The sequence below is a fragment of the Gobius niger genome (assembly GCF_951799975.1).
Source record: "Gobius niger genome assembly, chromosome: 19".
In the NCBI taxonomy this organism is placed as follows: Eukaryota; Metazoa; Chordata; class Actinopteri; order Gobiiformes; family Gobiidae; genus Gobius; species Gobius niger.
The window spans coordinates 14,940,639-14,959,863 of NC_136870.1; the positions used below are offsets into that span (position 1 = coordinate 14,940,639).

The 19,225-nt window shown below is 45.2% G+C and overlaps 2 protein-coding genes across 5 annotated transcripts; both read left to right on the plus strand.

The window, feature by feature from the left end:
- The first annotated feature begins 79 nt into the window (after nt 1–79).
- On the plus strand, nt 80–1,745 carry cabcoco1 (ciliary associated calcium binding coiled-coil 1). Its single transcript, XM_079577788.1, has 6 exons — nt 80–168; nt 242–333; nt 458–627; nt 830–986; nt 1,136–1,205; nt 1,556–1,745. Exons 1-6 carry the CDS (start codon nt 109–111, stop codon nt 1,679–1,681), a joined length of 675 nt encoding a protein of 224 aa, XP_079433914.1. The 5' UTR covers nt 80–108; the 3' UTR covers nt 1,682–1,745.
- Nucleotides 1,746–3,018: 1,273 nt separating this feature from the next.
- arhgap23b (Rho GTPase activating protein 23b) lies at nt 3,019–19,214 on the plus strand. 4 transcript variants are annotated; one of them, XM_079577770.1, is made up of 24 exons: nt 9,831–10,176; nt 11,105–11,296; nt 11,415–11,445; nt 11,513–11,605; nt 11,681–11,759; nt 12,073–12,127; nt 12,246–13,236; nt 13,392–13,500; nt 13,578–13,617; nt 13,691–13,828; nt 13,909–14,217; nt 14,587–14,648; nt 14,821–14,927; nt 15,034–15,146; nt 15,336–15,488; nt 15,704–15,782; nt 16,200–16,273; nt 16,377–16,466; nt 16,939–17,064; nt 17,185–17,226; nt 17,314–17,407; nt 17,551–17,575; nt 18,003–18,031; nt 18,099–18,238. In XM_079577770.1, the coding sequence occupies exons 1-23, from the start codon at nt 9,976–9,978 to the stop codon at nt 18,022–18,024; spliced, it is 3,225 nt and encodes a 1,074-aa protein (XP_079433896.1). In that variant the 5' UTR covers nt 9,831–9,975; the 3' UTR covers nt 18,025–18,031; nt 18,099–18,238. The 4 variants fall into 4 exon arrangements, with proteins under 4 accessions (XP_079433895.1, XP_079433894.1, XP_079433896.1 ...); XM_079577769.1 differs by lacking the exons at nt 9,831–10,176; nt 17,551–17,575 and adding an exon at nt 3,019–3,199 and having other exon boundaries at nt 18,099–19,214; XM_079577768.1 differs by lacking the exons at nt 9,831–10,176; nt 17,551–17,575 and adding an exon at nt 6,807–7,012 and having other exon boundaries at nt 18,099–19,214.
- Nucleotides 19,215–19,225: the final 11 nt, after the last annotated feature.

Below are 19,225 nucleotides of genomic sequence, written 5' to 3' on the forward strand. Positions count from 1 at the left end.
CGCTAAAAATAGGGTGGCAGCGCTTCTTCCATCCGCGTCCGCGTGGGGAAAAGCAACCCGGAGCCTGTTGTCATGACAACCAGTACACAAGGCAGCAGCAGCCTCGGTATGTCCGGTGAACGGAGGCGTGCTGCAAAAGAGAAACTAAATGACGTCGACACAAGAACTGTAAGCTGTTTAATTTCCTCTGCTCTTGGTAAACCTCGTATTTATTTTATCTAACTTTTGTTTTATTATCTAGAAAGAGGAGGCCGTCTCGTGTCTCCAGTGGGACGTGATGTCGCTCGAACAGCTTGAAGGCGCGTTGGGAAAGAGCGAGGAGGAGATGCAGGTGTGAGTGTCTCCTGTCGGTCTCTCTCTGTGTTAAACTATCTGAGAATGTGTTTTTTTCTTTTGTGTGTGTGTTTTTTGGTTCCTATTAGAAACCCAAACTGATGTTTGTTCTGTCTCTCCTCAGACTGCTGTCAGAGCAGCTTGGCCTGACCAGTCCCCACTTGTGCATGAGAGAGGCTGCCCTGCTGCACTACTACCTGCAAGGACTGATCTGGTCCCGGGATGCTCACCTCAGCCCTCTCCAGACCTCCTTCACCATGGCAGTGCTGCACACACTGCTCCACAACATCACAGGTCAGACAGGCTTCCTCTCTGCCTCCGAGACTGTGTAGCCCCAACATCCCAATGGTTTAGATAATTTCAGAGGCATGTTGTTATTTAATGAACATAAACCATCTCTCGAATATTGTTTGATCTCAGTGTTATTATAAAACATGTCGATCAGCGTTCACTCAGAAGTAAAAAACAACATCTAATGCTGTGTTGTATTTAATAGACAAGAACACGGACTTTGTCAACAATGTTCTAGAATTCGCCAAATCATTGGCAATAGCCTGTCAATGCCCCCCTGCACTGACCCCGACCAACGACAGTTTGAAACCACTGCTGAATACTGAGGATGCAGAGAAACTGATCCGATTCATCAGTGAAAGGTGGGTATCAGCTTCTATACAGTAACTATGTGTTCAACCTGCCACACCCCGGTAGATAGAAGACTGATCTTAGGTTTAAACACGGCCTTTCTACGGATAGATATGGGACTTCATGAATATTATACTCATGTTAACATATGTCTACACAGTCTGTTTCAGAAGTACCAGCTGTTCAGGGCTCTGGGCTCTACGCAGGACGAACTGCTGCTGGGTTCTCAGGTCAGACCCTCTCACTCTCAAATATCTCTGTATCTGCCTACTTTCTGTCAGGGCACTATTTTATAATTTATCTCCATATCTACTTTGTACTTGGGCTGGGAATCATACCTGACAACATGTTACAATATGTAAAACATTGTTAAACATGGCAATTCAATATGAAACAGCTTGAGATTTATATCTTTTTGTGCAACATGCACACACAGTTATGACATGTATTCATTTCATAATCAAAACACTGAATACGTCCTAATATTAACTGATACAAAAAAGCTAGCTATTTGGTGTTAAAAAAGTGTATGAATATAAAGGTAGATAGTACTAATGTATAACTAAACTATGGTTTGCAGGAGAGTGTGGATGTATTATGGAGTCAGGATGCAATGACAGTGCTGGAGGAAGGCATCTCCACTCACCTGGTTCCCCACAATACATTCAACCAGCAGCACGATGTTAGTGATGATACTGACTTATAGTTATTGTAACGCCTCCTACAATGTGTTTCAAAATATGTAGATCCACTGAAGAGTTTATTAAAGCATCTGGATAGGATTATTTTTTTAATGTGATAATAAATAAATTGTTCTGATTCTTTAAGCCAATGATTTAAACAAGTAATGCCGGGTGTTTACTGACACACAGACATACTGTTGTAGTTGGAGGCTGCTCACAGTGGTACGACTGTATCTATTATTTTGAAAAGAATAGTATAAAAATCATAAAAAACATGTCAAGGTCAAAAACACGATACTAACCGATGTTACTTGGATGTGATTTTTTTTTTTTGTCACACTTTGTCACACAGTGCTGAATTATATGTCTAGATCTGGCATGCATTATTTATTTTATGGTTTTAACATTTAACTGTACTTGAGGTGAGAAATTCATCCTGAAGGAATGAGGAAAAGGACATCCTGTGGAGCCAAAACAACAGGAAGAGCTAACTCTGCCCGCGTCCAGCTCTGTGACCCTGCCCCTCATTGTACAGGCCTATGAACTACAGGACCATACTTTCTCTCACTGTCCCAGGGGAAGCCACTCAATGCAGCAGATGGATGGTCTGACCCAATGGACATACACGGTTCCAAATTCCATTCTACCTGCACTTGATCCATCAAACTATTTTTCCATTTGGAAGAAACAAACTAAAGCTGTGAGGGAGAACACAAACTCATCTAAGTTCTTCCACTATGGTTTGATTCTACTATTTGTCTGACTGGGACTGTTGATTGGAACAATTGAAAGCCACACAGCAGAACATTACAGGACATGTGTGATGTATTACACTTAGCAACTGCAGGAGAACACGTAAACAATTGTTGTGACAATACCAAATGTGCGCCTAATGATCAGCCAGACCAACAGTATTTGGAAGTATTTAAATCTCATGTTTGGCTAAAGAAAAAAACTCCATGGGGACGAGGTGGCGATGCCCCACGCCCAGAAAAACTACGAGTCAGATCTCTGGGGAGAGGCGAGCCCGGTCACAGTAAATAAACCATGTTTTTAGATCAAACGTGGTAAAAATGGCATCCACAACAAGAAAGCATCATGTGACTGAGACCTTTGAATAGCTTATAGCTCCCTTTTAAGGATAATACTTAACACTTGATCCAGTGTGCTGGTGTGTCTCCTCCACACAACAGAACAATGTCTACTTCAGGAGCAAAGTCAGAGTCTGATGCTATAGGTTTGGAGAGGTGGGGAAGAGGGAGGCTATGGAGGCTGTGGGCTCAGTGTGTGGAAACGACAGCTGCTGATTGTACTACAGCAGGTCACATGACCAGCTCTGATCCTCCCTCCTCTCCAGCTCTAATGCCGAGTACAGCCCGCAGAGGAGATTAGAGCAAGCTCACATTCAGACAGCACATGAGCTCAACACGAGCACGGCATCACAACGAGAAGAGCCCAACAACACAGGACAGCACAGGGAATACAGCACGGGCCGCGCTGGGCTGTGGAGCCATGCAGAGGTCCTGAGCATCATGAAGCAGGTGACTCTCTCACACACATCACAGAGTCCACACAGTGCTGAGGGGACGGGACACAGGTCAGATGTGGGCCCTGCTGGACAAAGCTTGTGCTGTGTAGATGAACCCAAAGTAGACTTTGTGGTCAGTAGTTGAGAATCAGAAAAGCAGTGGGTTGTATAGCCTATGCGAGGCTAAGGGTCCGCTGTGGTGAAGCTGGTGAATGAGAGGATATCCTGCCACACATGGAAAGAAGGGGGGGGGGGGGGGGGTACGCTTTAGAGACACCATTATGCACACAGATTTCTCCCTGTTTAATATACGCTGGCTCTGCCCCATTGTACCCCGCTTTTTCATTTCTCCCATGTGTTTCTCTCCCTCCCCTGTTCTCCCTGTCCCCCATTGTGTCCATTCACCCCCATTCATCAGCTGGATCCCCTCTGCTCTATCTGTCGCCTCGAGCCTGCACTGACTCTTCAGTGATCGGTTTGTGTCTGTGTTTATTTACTGAAGAGTGAAATCATCCGCTCACTTTTGGCAGGGACATACGAGCACCTGTTAGGGCCGATTGTAATCCAGACACTGAAGTGTTTGTCGAAACCTTTCCAGAGAGAACCTTAGAACATCTTGTACAATAAAAAATGGTCAGAAGTTGAACAAAGTGTGTTGAAGTCAATGGGAACTTCTGGGTTTATTCTCAAAATAAGTGACCTTCAGTAATATGTAATACTGAGTAAGTAAGTATGTTAATATGGACAAAAAAACATATATTTGCACAATTGGAATAAACTTTGCAGTAATATAATTTCAACAGGGTCAATATTAGACTAAATTGGAAAAAAAAATATTTGTTTTTAATATTCACACCAAATTTTATTTTAGATTCCAAAAGAAACAAATATGTAGGCTATACATTTGGAATTTAAGTTTTTGCAAATGGATATTTTGTTACTGTTTAGACAAAACAATTGATAATATATTGGTTGCTTGTAACACTTTGTCTGGTCGAAATATTCTATTCAAAGTTACAAGAAGAGCAGGCCCCATTGAAAAAGGTCCATGAAGTCTCTGTATTCGTTGTCTATTTCATTTTCTGTTGTACAAAGGAAGACGGCTGTTGTCATTATCTCCACATGTAAGGCCTGAACAACATGGAGAGGGTGTGTGTCTATAGCCCAGCTGCAGTTGAGCAGTGCCATGGCTCTGCTGGTTCTTCTTTTGTCACAACTTTAGCATTGACTGTGCCCCTCTATGAGAGCTCTGGATCAGTCTGCTATCGAGCTGAACGACTGTGTTCACTGAGTCTGTCACTGAGCATGTTATAAAGGAGAGAGATCCTCTTTCTATTCTTAATAATAATAATAACAATGATAAGAAGAAGAATGCATTGGTTTTATATAGCGCTTTTTCTGGACACTAAAAGACGCTTCACATTGCATTATTCATTCACTCTATGCTTGGTGGTGGTAAGCTACTATTGTTGCCACAGCTGCCCTGGGGTAGACTGACGGAAGCAAGGCTACCAGTCACACACTACATTCGCCCCAGACTTCCTGGTGTTCCCAAACGGTCTCCAGCCAGGCCCTTCCCTGCTTATCTTCCAAGGTCTGACAGGATTGGGCTTTCTTTTTGTTTCTGCGTTGATCAGGTTTCCCCTGGCTTTTGCTGGAAATAGTAGATTGTACCTTCTCTGGCTTTCAGAAGTACTTGGCCAATCACTGTGGGTTTTGTGTGTGACATCATCTTCACAGGCCCCATGTGCAGCTCCACAGAGATGTATGTGCCATTTTCTGCTCTGCTTGTTGGAGCTTTAAATAGGACAGTGTCGCCTCGGTCTCGCTTGGTGTGAGATTGTGAGTACATTGCTCCTTTAGAGTAGAGCTGTGCACATGTGGACAGTTGTGTAACACTCTGGGGACAGCGCTGGGGCTGAACAGGACAAACAGCACCGTCCTGAGAGAGAGTTATGGGCCAGACTCTGCACCCGGGTCGTGCCTCTGTCACTGACTTTGAAGAGCTCATCTGAATAGCTCATTCTAGTGGTTAGCACACACGCCTTACAGCAGTAGAGACCTGGATTTGACGGCTGGGTTGGTGGGGCTGGAGGTTGAATGTTTTCCCCATGTCTCAGAGGGATCCCTTCTGACCATCCTTGCTCAAGATCGGTAGATGAGCCCCAGACATTGCCCACTGCTCCTGACAGGTTACCCTGGGGCACTGGCTGTGGGACGGGTCAAATGAAGAGGATAAATATCCCTATAGGTACAATAAAGGCTACAAACAATAGAACAGGCCAAATAAAAAGTGATCGCTAACATGGTCCCAGACACCAGAGAAAGTATGGTTAAATCAAGGATAAGGATGAGCATGTATTTAATATAGCATAAACACTGGTTTGTGCAGCTCCCTCTGGTGTCCGATTGCGTCTCTGCAGGCCACAGCAGATTACATGGATTAGGAAAATCTCGTACTGCCGTAAATAGACAGAAGGGTGAATGTGGCCTCCCCCACAGGCATTCGGCAAAGGCCCTCCCTGGTAGAGCTGACAGATGTTTAAGACTTTAAATCCCAAAATCAAAGATTTCATCCTCACAGGCAAGACCTCAGCTCAGGCCCGTGGGGTTTATAAATGTACACAGCATAGACTACCAATCATCGACGCATCCCCATAGATGAAAACAAAAGAAACAAGCAACAACACAACACAACACAACACAACACAACACAACACAACACAACAGTACCAAACATGAACAGGATCTCAAGCAGGTTCTACTCGTGCTTCCAGGACTTCAGACAGATGTCAGGACACATCAACAAAAAAGCTTTGTGAGATTCTGATGGCAGGTCACTCGGTGCACGGAGGATTGGGAGAGTGATGGGGTGCCCCCTGCAGTGGGATCACAGCAGATTAATTTAATTTATGCGCAGTAAAGGGCTGAGTGGTGGGGCTGAATATTCTATTGTCTGGGAGTCGTTACACTTGTCCTCTCCCAAAAACATGCAGGTCACGTGACTACTAGCCTATTTTGTTGGATCTGTGGCAGTGAAGTGCTGAGCGGTGGACTGTAGGGACTGCCTGTACACTCTCTGTCGCTGATACCTTTGTGTGAACACTGAGTGCGCGTTTCGGCGCGCTGAAGTGATGGAGCGGAAATTTTTCAGTAGTTCTCTTCTTGAGTATTTTAGTGATCTAGGCTACAACTCCTCTGCCCATCTCCACAGGGGCAGGGTCAATGTGGGCTTTAAGAATGTTATACCCTTGTAGCCACATTTTCACACTACTGGCTCTGATACTATCAAATAAATCCCACATGCAGGGATTTTTGTATGTGTAGTTGCCAAGGCTATAATTCAATAACCTTCTGGCCTAAAGTTAGACAGCAATATTGTGCAAAAGTACTGTGACTGATGATCTGCGGGTGCACGTGTCCCCGCACTGCACGGCTGTGCTTGGGGAAGTCGCCAGATTCTGTTTCAGCAGTTAAAGGATTAATTTGATCTCCGCTGTGTAAATTCATCATATTACTAAATCAGTTCCGTACATCTTGAAACCGTCTGGGGCACGTGCTTTTTTCTTTTTTTCTTCTTCTTCTTCTTGAATTGAATCGTCACTACGCTGTCAAGACGGCACCGCGCGCATTGACGCGGCACGTTGCGAACGGAGGACGTCGCGGCGCAAAGCGGTCGGTGCGAACCTCTGCAGCGGTGTTGGGACATCCAGCTTTGGGACGATGCTCCGGTGCATTTGAAAGGCTTGTGTGTGTGCGCTCTACAGCTTCGAATCAAATGAATGGAGTTGTCTTTTGTCTTGTTGGGATTCCACCTGTCTCTGAAGTAAGTCCGTTAAAGCGCGCGCGCACATGGTCGAATACGCTTCTTCTGCTTTGACTTGTTTATGCTGTTGAGCATCTGTTTATCTGCGCGTTATAAAGGGCGTGATGTTTTTTTGGCCATAAACTGGTGTATTGGGGCACTGGATTTAATGTTCCTTTTTTGAAAATATTTTTAATCGCTTTCTTCAATCGACACTTTCACTCAAAGTCACATAGTTCAGTGGGAAAGGCGTGCCCCGGAGCAGCCCACAGAATGATGGACACATTCCTCTCACCAGGGGAAGACTCCATGGCACACAGACTCAGTGTTCTGTGGTGGCAGAGGGGCGCGGCTGAGTGGGCACTGGGCTCGCACACAATGAGAATCCAGACTGGAATGCACGGACCTCCAAACTGCAGCCCACACGCTCCTCACAGAATGACCATTGTGGGCACTAGTGCCTCCTGCGTTGCTATCTGCACATCTCTCATTCGCCCACTGGCGCTCTGAGAGGACCATGTTTGATGAAAGCGTTGTGTTTACAGGTGGCACTGGAGTGAGGAGAGCGCTCAAGTGTCACCTGTGGACTTGTGAGAGTCAGGTCTGGTGCTCTTACTCTTCCCTGTGGCCCTGACAGGTAGCTGGTGGCATGCCAGAGTATTGCTGCATTGTTGTAGTCACAGTATTTTGAGTGAGAGTTGAGCAGTTCCAAAACAATAAAAATGCATGGCCTGGATTTATTTTACACTTTGCATGCTCGACCACCTTCTCAATTTTTTCATTTCTGTAGCTGAATGTGGCTTCCACTCTGCTCAACCACACGGACCAGACCACCCCCAAGTACTCACTCTGCTTTTGTCAAATCAAATCAAGTGTTTTTGTATCGCCCAATGTTGCCTCACAGGGCTGACAGTCATAAGTCACCAGTAAAATGTGTGACTAGTGACTTATAACTGAGTTTTAAAAGTATTTCAATGATCTCCAGCTCCCCTGCACATCTCCTTTCAAGCATTTATCCGTGGAGCAAGGGTCATGTAATAATTGTATCCCTTTGTGCCACATTATCACGCTTGGTTCTGAGTGGCTAACATGGCTGTTTGAGCACATATTGCATAGCTGTGACGTACGATAATTCTGTGAAGTGGAGCATGTTCTTGAGCCGGTTAGTTGTTTAGTTTCTCTGCTTTTGCTCAGACTCATCTTTGCCAAGAGAGAAGATTTGGACTCATTGCTGTTCATCAGAGCGTAGCAGAATGCACTCAGGCTGTGCATATTTTTAGCTCCATCTTCACAGCTGACTAAAAATAGGTCCTCAGTGTCTCTCAGCTCCGGTATACACTTAACTGTCACATTTGACGGCTGAATGGTTCATGTTTTACTATGTGCTTATACGAATGGTTTGACTTCCTCAGATTATGGGCTCAGTGGCTTGAGTTATAGGTGAGCTCGAGGTTGATTTGTGCTACGGTTTCTTCCCACAATCAAACCTGAAAATGAACCATATGGAGTGTGAATCAATCGCAGTGTGAATTTTGGTTAATCACCGCTTTCTATATGGTGCTTTTTAATCTAGATCACGTTCTGTGTCGGCATCTTGTTTGGAGTTTGGAGGAAACAATGGACGATAACTGTGTAATGATCTATATTTGTGAGGGGGAAGTTGGCTTTTGAATGTTATCATCACATCTTGACTACACTATGAACTGGCTTAAGCTTATGTTTGCTCAGGACATTGATCTTTGGGCCAGTTTTTGTTTTTGTGTGGATAAGCCCAGCAATTCCATCCATATTTCACCGTAAACCACGGCGAAACATCAGCAGATACCATATCCTGTTATACCACCTATAAGTCTTTCCCACATGGAATTCTTGCTGATACCTGGAGTCTCTCTGAAAAGGCTTGATGCTGCAGTAAATCCAGATGCAGGTTCATGTTCATGCTAAATGCAGGTTGTTATAAACCGTAGTGGACATGTGGTGGCCCTGAGCGCAGGCACTGAGAGAAGGAAGAATCAGGGCAGAAGAGATGTGAGTCACTGCACTTATTTTTACCCCAACACAACATCCATGCCCTGGTACATGCAGTCAGAACGTGTGCAGTCGCAGAGTAGAGCAGTTGTGTTTTATTTGCCGGGAACGGACAGATTAACAACATTTACTTGATTATTATTGGATTCATTTTTTGTCTGTGTGTGTTTGGGCTTAATGATGTACCAAGGGCTGAGAGATGTGTGGTAGCAGAGTAGATGCTCCCTCAGCCGTGCCAACTCGCTGAGTGTAAATGGAGGTGACAGGCGCTGCTTTGTGCAACAGACCAGAGTGAGGAATGGAAGCCACGAAAGAAGCTGAGGAGAGAAGGAAATGTCAGCAACTAGATCCGAGAGCGCAAAAGCCTTCTCTGCTACATTACCGGAGCCGCACCGGGATGTTTTTTTTGCCAATCCAGAGCAAAGCGCAGCAGTCTGAGATTGGAGCAGCGTCACTGACTCTTGCCAAAGGTGTGTGAAGACTGAGATGCAAAGAACTGACCAACCGCTGGACTGGAGAAAACATGGCTCTTCCTGAAGCATGGATCACTTTGGAAGAACTTTAACAACGCATCGCTGTGTGTCAGCTCAGCAAAACCTCACAGGTTTTTAGAAATGATTAGCCTGAAGAACTTTAGACCTGAAAAGCTGTTCTCTTATTTAAGTTTATGGCTGGTCTTCACAATAGAACTTTGAGACAGAAAGAGATGATAACTTCCAGAGCCTTCAGGGGATAAGGAGATAACGTTGAAGCTTCAGATGATAACAGACTTCATTATTCGAGCATGAGGCTGATCTGAGCTAAAAAGAAAAAGAATTAACACTCAAGAATTGCATTAGCCATGGCACTGTTTTATTATGATACATCCTTGGACGCAGCACATGCACAAGGCGACTTGAGCATGCAGATGGAGAGGTAGGTGCACCTGCCCAGGCTGCGGTGAGCGAGCAGGTGCCATGCTGGGGGGTGACGTGTCCCCATCTCCTGTGGGACAGCAGTGGAGTTTTCAGTGCTCAGTGGGAGTAGACTGCAGTGCTGCTGAGCCTCGCTGCATTTGGCTTGCTGCTCTGAGAGCTTCACCACAGGCTGAGCCTGCCCCCTTAATGTCACCACTGCACGGGTCCCGCAGACTCTTACGGCGCCATCGCATGGCTGGGGTGAGTTAGGGGCTAACAATACTTGTCTGTCACAGCTTTTGTGTCCTATGCCATAACTGTTTGTTTCAATATCACTCACTGAGCACAACATAGTCACATACAGCACGCAACTTAAGCAAATAAAATAACTAGATAATTAAGCAAATAAATACACATTTCATTTGGGGCTGTCTGGTATTAAGCTGATGTATTGCACCTTTGACATTTTCTTTCCTTTTTAATGGGGCACTCTCTTAAAGGGTTGCTCTCAGCATATCTGTGATAGATCTGCATTCACTTCCAGTGATCCAGATTTACTGATGCTAGTCAATCTGTTCTTGAGAGAAGACCTTGCCACAGCAGAATATTAGCAGTGGAGGAGCTGGAAGCCCCGACGCTTGCTGGTGTGTTTCTTTTATAGTGGCACTTCCATAAGCGTTTGTTTTTCTGAGTGCATCACACATGACCAGGAGCAGAGGAAACTGAAGCTTTTAGAACTACCCTCCGAGCTGTCCTTAATGGGCAGGGCCCTACACTTCCTGTCTCCACGAACACACTTCCTGTTATTTTGTGACTCTGCATGTAAAGGTCTGTGTTTGCATTGTGAACTATACCGCTCAGCTTATCTTAAAGCTCAAAACACATATTTTCTTTGCCATAAGAGCTGTGCATTAACAAACAAACAGAGATATGTTTTTGGCTTGTTCTTTTAAAGTGTTCCTGCTCAAACCAGTGCACACTCATAAATGCTGGCCATGAGCCATTCTTTCCATTGTTATGAATTTGTTTCCTATTTTTAACTTCTTTATTGTTTCTTATGTTAATAATTGTTCCAGATGATGCGCTTTAGTTTAGGGAAAACACATGTGGAAAAACGGTTGGAATAAGTGGAATTCCAGTATCAGGCCCACACCCATTTCCCTTTTCTTGTACTTTTGTTCCCACACAGGTTAAGGGGGAGAAGGATGGCTGTACGTTGCCCAATAGGAATAAGCGGCGTCCTTTGTCATCAGGCGAAGTAGAGGGGATTTCATGGCGGGGACCCAGGACCGTCGTGCTCCAGAAAAACTCTCAGGGCTTCGGCTTCACGCTGCGCCATTTTATTGTCTACCCACCAGACTCATCCCTCCACTCTCTCAAGGTACACACTGTCCCAAACTGGAATGTAAAATTAGCTGTATTTTTCAGTAAGAGTTTCCTGGTTAAATAGAGGTAAAGAAATATAGTCCTATAATGTAATTTACCGTCTGTCTTAACAGGACAAAGAGAACGGGAACACATCTGGGAAAGGTGAGTGTCACATTCAGCATGAAGAAGGATGAATGAATGATATAAATAATAATGATTTATCGTGCAGCATGTGTACACTCGCGCCTGGATCCTGTGGACACCATCTTCGTGAAGAGTGTTCGAGAGAATGGCCCAGCTCATGTGGCTGGACTGTGCACAGGTATAAAGACTGATTAAGATTATGCTACTTTGAACTGGTGTAACATTCAGAGCGTTTACATTTGTGTGCTTTTAGGGGACCGTCTGGTTAAAGTCAATGGGGAGAGCATTTTGGGCAAAACCTACTCCCAAGTCATTGCACTCATCCAGAACAGGTAATCAACCCACCGAGTGAAATGTGGGTGAAATAAAAATCTATGGAACACATGGCATTTACTTCTAATAAATGGAATCACAATAAAAGCTATAAAAGGCAACTGTTTACAATTACTATAAAGGCTTTTGAACCATATCTTTACTGTGTTGTTTGTGATTTATACAGTTAGATACAAATATGTATACATGCTGAATTTACATTAAAAATAAACTGTTATCTACAAGTCTACAATTAAGAAATCCTTACTGTCATTGTAACATTTTTATTTATGTTTTTGAAGTGAAAAAGTCACTGAGATGTTTCTGTTGCAGTGAGAGTGTTCTGGAGCTGTCCATTGTCCCCAAAGACCAGGACGTGCTACAGCTAGTAAGTGTCATTTTTGCCGCTCTCTCTTTCTCGTAGTGCAATGCACACTCGCAGTACAGTAGATAGTTACATGATGTGTTGTATTTTATCAGTGGATAACACTGCTGTCCCTCTTCAGGCATGTTCCCAGGAAGCCTACCTCAGGAGAGATCATCCACCCAGCAAAGAGGCGCGCAACCTGCCAGGGCCTCCACCTCCGTGTGACACCTGCTCCTGGCCCCGCCCCCTCGGCAAACTGGACAACTGCTCTGCCCTGGACAACTCTCACCCCAGTCCAGACCCTTTGCCAAGCACCAACAGGGCCCGCTCTTCTTCAGCGCTCAGAGCGTTGGATTTTCACTTTAATAACCACAACGCGGCCATTGCCTCAGCCACACTTCCACCCCCTCGAAAAAGTAGCCTGCCGGCCTCTGCACGAGCTGAGGCCCTGTGCCAACAGGCCCTGTCAGACTGGTACTATAGCCAGGCGCAGGCTGCCGAACACTTGTCCCCTCGCAGCCGCAGAGTGTCCCAAGACCGGCTGGCCGGACTGGGCCTTGCACTGGGAGTGTTCCCTGGCTCTGCAGAGCTGCACCACTCAGACAGTTTACAACACCATCATCAGATGGCGACTGCCTCTTTTCAAGACTCTTATTGGTTGGGAGGTGGCAGGGATGTTCCAGATTCAAGAAGTAGAGCCTGCTCCCAAAATTTGTTAGCTGCCTATGCAGAGTATGAGCAAAACTATGGTCGCTCTGTGGAAACGCTAAAACAAGCCACCGTATTGGTATCACCCCCACACCCTCACCTCAAAGATTCAGAGCCTGCTGCCCCTCCTGAAGGTCACTTGGGGGATCAGCAAGTAGCAGAGCCCCAGACTCCAGGGAGAACTAGTGAAGTGGGCTACAGTAGCTACAGCCCACCCTTCAGAAGGAAAAGCACCCTTTTGAGTCCCTCAGAAAGTGATGGGTCAATATCTCAGAGGCCCCTTACCTCCCCCATGTTGACCCCTGCAGAGGAGGAGCGGTCCATGCCACTGAAGCAGGAAGTGATCCTTAGACAGAAACCCAGGGCCAACGGCAGCCTGGCACAGCAAGCCTTGGACTCTTTATCCTCCATCCCGTTCATAGGTAGGACCCCGCTCTCCCACCTGATCACACACTTAAAGACAGTGTGACTGTTTGTATAACCTTCCAGCTAATGAAAACATGCTGCTTTGTGTTGCGTGACCTTCAATGTCCCAGTGTATTATTATCTCTCATATTCTTGTGTTTGTGGTGCTCAGCCAGTATGAAAAATCGCCGCTCGTCGTACCTCCTTGCAGTCACCACTGAGAGATCAAAGTCCTGCGATGAAGGCCTCAACATCTTCAAGGACGAAGGCCGTGTCTTCTCGTAAGACCCTTATTCACTATTCATTTATTAAAGTAGTCACATTATGTACAGTTTACCAAATTGTACTCATTTTGTAGAAAGCTTCCTAAAAGAGTCAAGAGCTTTTTCCTGGATGGGGTGAGTGAATGCTGCGTGCTTAAGTTTTCAGTGTGGTTAGTTGCATGTGTGGGTTGAAACTGTGCTTTTCTAGTCTCTGGACAGCCTACGAGCTCAGGAAGAAGCCCGTGCCAAACGCCACTCCACCTCCGAGCTGGGCACCACTGCAGTCAGCAACGTCCGCAAAGAGGGCTGGCTGCACTGCAAACAGGTCCTCAGTGAGAAGGGAAAGGTACGACCTATTGTACCTCACATAACTCACTGAAGGACTATAAATGTACATACTTATACGTGTTCTAATCCCTTTTGCAGAAGTTGGGGAGTGGCATTCGACCGTGGAAGCGCGTTTTCTCTGTGCTGCGTTCACACTCGCTGTTCCTCTACAAAGACAAGAGAGAAGCTGTCCTTCACGGGGCCGGGGCTGCTCCAGGACAAGAGGAACATTCTCCTATCAGCGTCCGCGGCTGCCTGGTTGACATTGCCTACAGCGAGACCAAACGCAAACATGTGCTGCGCCTCACCACACAGGACTTCTGCGAGTACCTCCTGCAGGCAGAGAACCGCGAGGACATGCTCAGCTGGATCAAAGCCATCCGAGACAACAGCAAGAGCGACAGTGAGGTGAGCCAGGCTGCAGAAAGATCAGCCTTTGCTCCACGAGTTAAGTCTACTATAGGCTTACGCACCTTTGAGTACAATTTACATTTAAACACCAGTACCACAGACACTGGTGCACGTCATCCCCAATACTGTCCTGGGATGGCTCTGCACTCTCAAAGTGGCACAGTAGAAAAGTGATTAAGTGGATTCTCAACTAGTTTCTGTGCACTGTGCTGACAACGGTATTTGAAAAAGGTTATTTAGGCTACATTATAGTGTGTTAAAATATACAGGTATGACCACCGCTACCAATTGTTAAGTCGATAATAATTCAGTATTGAGGTAACACGTAGAAATGCATTTCATGGTTACTGTATGTTTCTGTTTCAGGAGATTGGATTTTCCAGACAAGCTCTGATCAACAAGAAGCTTAATGACTACAGAAAACACAGGTCAGAACTATTTTCCATTATTAATGCCATTATTATTATTATAATAAATTCCGCATAATTTTGATTTATAATATATGAATTAAAGAAGGAACAATTCCAATATAGTCTGTATGTAAGTCAACTGATGTGGAGTTTGAAGGAGATTGACCAGTGTGTGTATGTATGTGTACAGTCTGACAGGTCACAAGCAAGACTCCTCCCCCAAAGGTCATCGCATTGTTCCACCTTTGCTCCTGGCCAAGACAGACAACAGCGCTGTGACCCGAGGCTCCAAATCAGGTAAGGTGGACATGGCCTCTGTACCACACGTGGGTGTGGTGGGCCGGGCCTTGGTGTCCTGTAGCAGGTTGTCAGCATTGCACTGAGCTCTTGTGTCACTGCACAGATGACAACAAGGCTCCGTGGGGCATCAACCTTATGAAGAAGAATAAGAAGGTCAGTAGTCCGAAGGCTTTCGGAGTGCGGCTTGAGGACTGCCAGCCTGCCATCGACCATAAGGTGAGCCTTCAGCCCTTGGCATAGCAAATGCATAATAATTTACTGTAACATCTACCATTTGTATGAAAAATAATATGCAAGTTCCCTTTTACATACTGCAGTGTTAATACTTAGGACCACGCATGTTTACTGATGAGTCCAAATACACAGAGAAAATACAGTTCTAATTCACTTATTCCTGCTCCACAGTTTGTGCCTCTGATTGTGGAGATGTGCTGTGCAGCGGTGGAGACCATGGGTCTAGAGTACACAGGCGTCTACAGAGTCCCAGGGAACAATGCTCTTGTGTCCAGCCTGCAGGAGCACCTCAATAAGGGGCTGGACATCAACACTGGGGATGAGGTGGGCTTATTTTCACATTTATGATCTCTCTTTATGAACAGTGCAGAATTACATTTCATATTAGACACACAATATAAAGTGAAAGAGTTTGTCTCACACTGTCATTGTGTAGTGTCCACACACACGCACACGCATGTAGACACATACAACATAATACTGTCAAACACATCTAACCATAATCTGTTCTCTTCTTGTTTTTCTGCACTTGGTTTCAGAGATGGCAGGACCTGAACGTCATCAGCAGTCTGCTCAAATCATTCTTCCGAAAACTTCCCGAGCCACTGTTTACTGATGGTAGGTGTTAGAAATGACTTGCATTGACATCTACACCCATGGTGGAAACATACTTTGAACAGCGCAAGATGCAAATCTATGTCTCATCTGTTGAGCCAACGTGAAGTAGATGATTCAAATTAATTTCTTCAGCATATATAGAGAGAGTGGTGTGATGTCAATCAAATGAGTGCTAGTGCACTACTACCACATTAATACAGGCCAACACCACATTAAGTAGTACACAAAGTTAAGTGAAAAGGAAATTAACCTATAACAATCATTCACCACTACATCAAAATCCCCAATCCTTACTCGGGGCACAAAAACAAAGGCATGATTGGTGTAACACAAGCGTGCATCACATTAGCATTTTGTTGTTTGTGTTGTAACTGATGTCCACTGAATGCTGTCTCTTATTTATCTCACTATGCAAAGACAAGTACAGTGCCTTCATTGAAGCCAACCGGATAGAAGATACAGACGACAGACTCCAGACCATGAAGAAACTGGTCAGTTTCTCTTTTTCCTCAGTCTCTTTCTACCTTCCTGCCTCCCCATCGGCCAAGGCCCTGTGTACCTCAGAGTTTGTTTAATTTCACTCTTTTTTTCTAGATCCAAGACCTTCCGGATTACTACTACCACACACTTAAGTTCTTATTAGAACACCTTAAAAAAGTGGCTGATTATTCAGAGAAAAATAAGGTAAGATTTCAAACAGCATGCATTGTTTTGTTGATTGCCCCAGTGCATGGTTAAACTTTGGAAACTTAAACTTTGGTGGTCATTTATCAAGACAAGGTGCTAAATAGCAAGTGCAAGCAGGAAAATTGCATATAGCCATTTGTGGACAAGTTGCACCTAATTTACAATTTAAAAATGTATGTGTTACAAGTCTGATGTGTAAACGAGATAATCAGTATAAAGTAAGTATAAAATGTGCTACTTTTTTAGCACATGACCAAACACTTCGTAAATGACCCTTTAGCTGTAATAATGTTTATTGAGATTATGTAAAGGATGTTTATGAAAGAGAATACATGTGTGAGATAATCAATTGCTATTCTTAGATAGGTCAAAGCTTTGGCGTACCGTGTTAAGTGCTGTGGTGTTCCCACACCATTCTGTGAACCCGAACTGCAGTGGACATACTAAATGAAGGTGTAAATACTTTCAGATGGAGCCCCGGAACCTGGCCCTGGTATTTGGACCAACTCTGGTCAGGACATCCGAGGATAACATGATGGACATGGTGACGCACATGCCTGACCGCTACAAGATCATCGAAACACTGATCCTGCACGTAAGAAACAACCTCAATGCAAAAACCAAACAGGACACTTAATTTTCATACAAAATGTTGCACCAAATAGAATTGCACTTGTTGAGATAAATTTACTGAAAAATGTTGTTTGTGTTTCAGTGTGACTGGTTCTTCTCAGATGGACCACTGGACAAAAAGAAGGTACATTTGACATCTAACGACCTCAGGATCTTGTTTCTTATTCATTTTGCTCACAATAAGTCACAGCTTCTCTCTCTTTTTGTGAAGGCTCCTGCGGTGGACCGTGACTCCCCGCCGGTGCCCAACATCGACCATCTTCTGTGCAATATCGGCCGTATGGGGAGCCCAGGAGACTGCCCAGGTGAGGCCATGCCCTTACAGCTCTGCCCAGTGAGATGAGACTGTGACCTGTGTGTACTGTGTGACATCATGGCGCAGTGGTATGCAGAAAACGGCACAGCTGTGGTTTCTTTTAATGGTTCTGTCCTTTTCTGTGCGCTGCAGCTGAAAAAGTGGATACACCGCTGCGGTAGGACCTCTGTGTTGTGTGATTCTGTGCTCCATCTGACTGTTGTCGTTTTTATTGTATTTAAATGTCGTCCTGTCCTGAAGTCTTATGGGAACTTTGACCATTTTCTCCCACAAAATGGACACGGTACCATTAGGATGTAATACTATTGATAGACATTAACCACTGCCCCTGCAAGAAGTAAAAGAAATATCAACTTGGTATTATGTATAACAGTTGTTCTTTTGGTTAAAATGAAGACTAAAACATTTAAATCACCTAATTTTCTAACAAATTGCTAGATGTTCTTTTTCCTCTTTATAACAAGTGGTGTGTATCAATAGTTTACCATAACACTCTGTACTGTGAAAGTGACATTTACTGGCACAACATGGAATATAACGGTGTGTTTTTCAATTGACATGTTGCATTTGTTGTTCTTTTCTAGATTCCACCATCGATTCACTTAAACTAAAGGTAATCCTATGGTGTAATCCTCCAGAACCTTTGAAAAACTTGCTTGATAAAAACATGTGCTTCACAGATTTCCTTAAGCTCCAAGAAAGACCTTAATGCCAAGGAGTCCCTCTCCGCTGTGACCCGCAAGCGCAAGATATCCCTCGATGACCATCCTCCCGGAAGCAGCTCGGAAGAAAACGTGGAGCACGAGCCTGTAAAATCCAGCAACTTGAGAAGAGAGCGCAAAGGAGAGAGAGACGGCGTTGGATCTAAGAGTGAGGTCCAACAGGAGGGTAGTGAGTGCACAGTTCAGGGGCAAGATTCCAACAAAAAGGAGGCTAAAAGAGAAAGTAAAGTTAGGTTTGAACAGACTGATGGAGCGCAGCTGATGGCTCACAGACAGCTGAGGCACGTTGCGGATGGGAGAAGAGAGCGTAGACTGCTTCGTCCTCACAGTTTCCATCTCCTGCAGCCTCCACCCAACGCTGCTCCCCTGCACACGCACCTGTCCCAGGCAGGAGCGAGAGGTCCGGTCCGGTCGCCTCGCTCTGGGATTCCTCCTGTTTACACCTCCAGTTTGTATGTGCCCCAGCCGCGCAACTGGGCTCCGGCTGTTCCTCTCCGCGTAAAGAAAACCCACACTCCGCGGAGCAGGGCCTTGTCCATGACTCTAGAGCTGGAGGACAGAGCCAGAGGGTGGAGCACTGAAAAGGTGGAAGTCATACGGGTCAATGAGAGCGGAGTACCACAGGGGTCTGCTATTGCAACAATGTCTTTTCAGCAGATCCCTCAAGTAAACGGTAGGATCTGTCCTTGGCCAGATCACAGCTCCTCCAGGTCTTCCGTGGTCCTTAGAAGACTCCCAAAGCCACGAGAGCAGAGCCGAGGCTGGCGCCGCCACACAGTGATGGTCTGAGCCGTTTTACAAATGCAACACTTCTCTATGCTTCACCTTTAAACACTAAGAAACACAGCCAGTGATGAAATGCACATCACATTCATAGACTTGGTGTGCACAGATCCCTTTGAATTTTACTCTACATGCATTAAGTTTCAGGTCTGAATGCTTGTCTTAAAAAAAAAAAGCCAAATGAAAAGAGTGAACACTTGCTACCTCTTATGATGGGACAGACCTGAGTAAGAGGAGAGTCCAGCCCCTCATGAACCTCGGCCTCTCGTGCTGTTGAGCAGAGGGTTATGGGCTGCACTCTG

What these genes read in the sequence shown, in the direction of transcription:
- cabcoco1 (XM_079577788.1), top strand. Translation starts at nt 109, where the DNA reads ATGTCCGGTGAACGGAGGCGTGCTGCAAAAGAGAAACTAAATGACGTC. An exon ending in ATGACGTCGACACAAGAACT is followed by an intron (nt 169 to 241) that starts GTAAGCTGTTTA and finishes TTTATTATCTAG; the next exon opens with AAAGAGGAGGCCGTCTCGTG. An exon ending in ACTGCTCCACAACATCACAG is followed by an intron (nt 628 to 829) that starts GTCAGACAGGCT and finishes TGTATTTAATAG; the next exon opens with ACAAGAACACGGACTTTGTC.
- arhgap23b (XM_079577767.1), top strand. Translation starts at nt 9,976, where the DNA reads ATGCTGGGGGGTGACGTGTCCCCATCTCCTGTGGGACAGCAGTGGAGT. An exon ending in TCCTCAGTGAGAAGGGAAAG is followed by an intron (nt 13,829 to 13,908) that starts GTACGACCTATT and finishes TCCCTTTTGCAG; the next exon opens with AAGTTGGGGAGTGGCATTCG. An exon ending in TCGATTCACTTAAACTAAAG is followed by an intron (nt 18,032 to 18,098) that starts GTAATCCTATGG and finishes TGTGCTTCACAG; the next exon opens with ATTTCCTTAAGCTCCAAGAA.